Source organism: Vollenhovia emeryi, unplaced genomic scaffold (genome assembly GCF_000949405.1).
Source record: "Vollenhovia emeryi isolate VEMERY1.0 unplaced genomic scaffold, V.emery_V1.0 DF941032.1, whole genome shotgun sequence".
NCBI classification, from domain to species: Eukaryota; Metazoa; Arthropoda; class Insecta; order Hymenoptera; family Formicidae; genus Vollenhovia; species Vollenhovia emeryi.
The window spans coordinates 253-5203 of NW_011965334.1; the positions used below are offsets into that span (position 1 = coordinate 253).

At 48.6% G+C, this 4951-nt stretch overlaps 1 protein-coding gene across 1 annotated transcript; it reads right to left on the reverse strand.

Moving 5' to 3' along the window:
- Nucleotides 1–202: 202 nt before the first annotated feature.
- On the reverse strand, nt 203–4320 carry LOC105571209 (putative nuclease HARBI1). Its single transcript, XM_012028679.1, has 4 exons — nt 4227–4320; nt 2524–2891; nt 1204–1441; nt 203–937 (listed from the first exon to the last, which is right to left on the reverse strand). The coding sequence occupies exons 1-4, from the start codon at nt 4239–4241 to the stop codon at nt 203–205; spliced, it is 1356 nt and encodes a 451-aa protein (XP_011884069.1). The 5' UTR covers nt 4242–4320.
- Between the last annotated feature and the right edge of the window lie 631 nt (nt 4321–4951).

Genomic DNA, 4951 nt, shown 5'->3' on the forward strand with positions numbered 1-4951 from the left:
GACCCTAATGCTAAAGCAACTAGTTTGTATAAATATCCGTTGTTTTATTTGGCGCAATTTGTTGATATCATTACTTTTGTAGAGAAGATAGTTTTGTAGAGAAGATATTTTTGTAGAGACGATATTTTTGTACAGAAGATTTTTGTGGATACACTATTTTTGTAAAGAAGATACTTTTGCAGTAAAGATATTTTTGTAGAGATTATACTTTTGCAAAAAAGATAGAGTAACAAAATATATTCGGTTGAATTGGATTGAAATAACGACAAAATTCATTTCTAATGTCTATGCATTGTCTGGCACTCATATTTGATCCACAGTTTGAGATGTCTCTGAATGCACATCCGTCTTCCATTATGGTTCGCCAAGAACCTGATTGAAAGCCATTTGGACAGTCTGGATTATCCACATCGATCAAACACGGATGCACATATGCGTTCTCATTATTGTCCTGTCGATGAAGCCAATTGTGGAGGCAAACAGTTGCTTGAACGATCAGTTTGGCGTTTTCAGGGCTGGCGATAATAGGTTTTCTGTATATTCTCCATTGACTGGCTAGTATACCAAACACGTTTTCTACTACTCGTCTCGCACGACTAAGACGGTAATTGTACACATTTTGTTGTACTGTAAGTCCACCTCTACCAGGGTACGGACGAAGCAAGTAAGGTTTTAAAGGAAAGGCCTCGTCTCCCACAAGACAGTACGGCAAAGTAGGTCCTCCTTCTCCAATTGTTGCTGGCTGTGGGATATTCATCCGCCCTTCTTCGAACGCTTTCCCTATAGCACTTTCTTTGAAAATGCCACCATCACTTCGTCGTCCATGTGCTCCAATATCCACAAAACGGATCAGGTAATTAGCATCGCAGATAGCCATGAGAACTATGCTGTGACTGTGTTTGTAATTAAAAAACGCTGATCCAGCATTATTGGGACACTAAAAATGAGAATTAGTATTTCAAATTGTACTTCTAGTTAAATTATATATTGAATACCAACAATAAATATAAAAGAAACTTTAATTCTGCAACGTTCTTCCTTCGCGTTTTTCTTGACACTGAAGAGGATTCAATACCGGAACCAAAACGTTTGTCATGTAAATCGTTGTAAAGTACGATAAATATATAAATTATACTCCGCTAAATTACCGGCGTCTGCTCTCAAAATTGTCTTATATATTTGACCAACAATGAATTTACGCACTTGAATAACGACGTGCTTGCCATCAATGGCTCCTATGCAATGAACGAAATTCCATTTTTCATAGTAATCATTGGCGATATCCAGCCAGTCTCTTTCATGGAGTTGGCCTGGAAGAACCAAAGGGCACAAAATATCCCACAATGCTTTGCATGTTTCATGAATAATGGTACTTGCTGTTGTCACTCCCACGAGATAATGATATGACATTGATGTCACAGAGTCCCCGGAAGCAAGAAATCTATATTTTATATGTAACGTTCCGCTTTTCCCGTGCTCGGAATTCGCTCGCCGGGGGTCAGGGTGAGAAAGCGGTGAGACACTGGCGTGTTGTAAGTCGACGTTTATTGTGTTGTAGTGTATGTACAATGTGTATCAGAGGGGTGTAAACGCTCGGGAGCGTGTGTCTGGGGTAATGGCGGTTACCGGTCGTACCTTCACGGTCTTATACCTACGGTCTTATATCTACAGTCTTATATCAACGGTCTTATCTCTACGGCCTTACATCTTCGGTCGTACAGATACGGTCTTACGCCTACGGTCTTACAGCTACGGTCTTACATCTATGGTCTTACGTCTACGGTCTTACGTCTATGGTCTTACGTCTACGGTCTTACATCTACGGTGTCAGGTCAGGCCGATCGGGAGTGCCCGATCGGGGTTAGCTCGCACGCTGGGAGTACCCAGCTGGAGACGGGAGAGCCCGTGCCCAGTGCGACGGGGTGCCGGGAGAGCCCGGCCGGGTTAAAGCCAAAGACCGCCGGGGGTACCCGACGGCGGAGACTCGCACTCCGGGAGTACCCGGATGCGGACGGGAGTACCCGTCCGTTGTGCGAAGGAGGTTGGGAGCGCCCAACTGGTGAATCGGTAGCGGGAGCGGTCGTGTCGGGATCGGAGCCGAGACAGGACTGGATGCCTCGGTTGCTCCGGCCGCTCGCTTTATACCCGCGGGACCGTGGCTGGCGGGGAGGCGCGGTGGAAGGGGCTAGTCCCCTTCCTCGCTCGGTCGGTGCCCTGGGGTGCGCACGGAAGTATGCGTGTGGCGCAAGCGCCACGAGGCGGATGGTGACGAGGATCGGCCCGGACTAGTGACGAGAGGGGGCGGTTCGTCACATTTTATATATGATATAACAATATTTATGTATTAAGCAAAAATATATAACATTCCCAGGCAGAACATCATGTCGATTCGACGTCCAACAGACGTCTGTTAGACATCTATTAGACGTCTCCGACATTAAATCGACATCAATGTTCTGGCTGGGTTGTTACTTATAAAACGCTAAATTCAACAAAATTAAATTTGAATCAAGAAAAACAAACCTCAATGTTAATGCCAACCGTTCAGATGGTGAGATGCATTGTCGAACGACGTCCTGCTTCTGTATTGTTGGTCCAATCATGCCCAACAATTCTTCAAACTGAGTTGCACTCATTCGAAAATAATTATGAAATCGTAAATCCTCCAATCTTAATCTCGGGACCGACGCAAAGAAAAAACTGTGCTCGTTACGATTTTCGAAAATGGGTGCTACCCAATATTTTTTCTTCTCATATATTTTTTTCTTTTTCGATAAATGCATCATAAAAGCTGCAGCAGCTATGCGTCGCCTCTTTATGACCTCTGCTGCAACTGTAGCTGCCACTGTACGTCTATAATACTCCACGTATTCGATGTACTGTCTATAATAATTGTGTTCGCGGCGAATGAACCACGATTTGTAGTAGCCGGGTTACCGGCGGAGCGGCGTTGCCGCGGGCAAGGTGTAGGTGCTCGGCGGCGCCGGCTGCGCGTGCGCGGCGTGCGAGTCGCCGTTTCTGCCTTCCGGTCAGCGACAGTGTAGTGTGCAGTGCGACCGTGAAGAGGACCAGTGAGCAGTAAGGAGCCGATGGGAACCGAGAGGAACGGTGGCAAGGAAGCGGACATTGGACTCTACCCAAGCGAATCTGCCGTTACGAGTCGTGGGCGGTCTGGGAACCGGCGAGAACCCGTCGAGGACCCCACGATCATCGGACTACGGTCACGAAGGACGGTGGAACGGGGACCTGGCCCAGGCGACTTCGCCTGCGCCGGGCGTCGACCCGGGAGGATCGAGCGGATCCTGCCAGCGGGGGAAACTGAGCGCCCTTCGGATCCACTGAGGGTGCGGGCTCGCCCTGCGCGCCGGGAGGCGTAATTGCGAGGCTCTGGATCGGGATCACCGGGGTGACAAGGTAATAGAGGGAAGGCCGTGGTCGTCGGGCCTGGCCGCGAGCCGCGGATCTCGCACGCCGCGGGATTGCAGCGGGTTGCGCGCCTCGTCTGGTCGCGAGCTGCGGGTCTCGTAGGCCGCGGGACTGCAGCGGGTTGCGGGCCCCGGCTGGCCGCGAGCTGCGGGTCTCGTAGGCCGCGGGACTGCAGCGGGTTGCGGGCCCCGGCTGGCCGCGAGCTGCGGGTCTCGTAGGCCGCGGGACTGCAGCGGGTTGCGGGCGTCATCTCGGGCCATCGCGGCCATCGCGGCCATTGCGGTCGCGCGTGGCGGCGGTGGCCCGCGTGGCAACAGTTCGCGCGATGCGTTGCGTGTTCGTACCTGTACGGGAGGGGAGGTGTTAGCCAGCAACGGCGCACCGCCATTTCGGGCTTCTGTAGCCATTTCCGTTGCGTCGAGAGACAACTAACGTGCGTTGAGCTGGTACTTAATGTAACGACGACAGTGAATAGGATGTGAATGGACATGTACGTGATGGGTGTTTGCCTGCGCCGCTGATATTGCGGTCAGGCGTCAAGTTAATAAACGGTACGCTTGCTCGGGCTTTTCCCTTAACTCGAAGGGTTTTTATGCCTCAGCAAGTGGGTGTATATCGCGGGAATATTGTGTCATGATTATGTGATCCTTTCTCAGACTGCGTCCTACTTCCTTATCTACGGGCTCGCGGCTTTAATATTTATGAGACTTATGCGCGTATCGAACGTTAGAGGCGTTCCGATTAACTTGAATTCGGATAGGGCTTTGTCCAGGCGGATGAAGCGACACTAACTCGAACAAATTGGAATAATCCATTTTATTATACGGAGTTAACTTGTTAGGTTAAGTAGCGTTAGCTTTTCAATGCTACTTTACATTGCGTGGAGTGGGGGTAAAACGCCAGCTTTTCTTCGCTCCATGAAAAGGGAAGAGGCGGTAGCGTCAGCTTTTCAACGCTGCCTTGTGTTGTGATGGAGTAGGGGTAAACGCCAGCTTTTCTTCGCTTGCATGAAATTTCAGCTTAACGCTAAGCACGGGAAAATGCATGTCAAGCGGTATGAAGCTGGTTGACCATCAAACAGAGTCAGATAACGGATAGAAACAACACACATACACACGCGCGCGCACGCACAGAGAGAGAGAGAGAGAGAGGGGGGGGAGAGAGGAGAGAGGTAGAGAAAGAGCGAGAGAGAGGGGGGGAGAGAGAGGACAGTTTGAAGTCACAAAATACGCACACTGTATGGGGGTCGAAGCCTTTTACTTAAATTATAAAATACTCAAGGATTAGATCGACCAAGGCTGGCAGTTTTATTTTATTTTAAATTTTACCACGACGTTTCGGCCAGTAATACTGGTCCTTTTCAAGTGGATCCTATAGCTTGTGACAACGAAGCATCTACAAATCAATTACTTAGTCAAAATATATAACGGTAATAACTTGTAAAACTATAAATTATAAAAATATAAAGCGGTAATAAATTATAAAAAGAACTACGAGTTTTCTCAGTCATAATATAAAATAATAA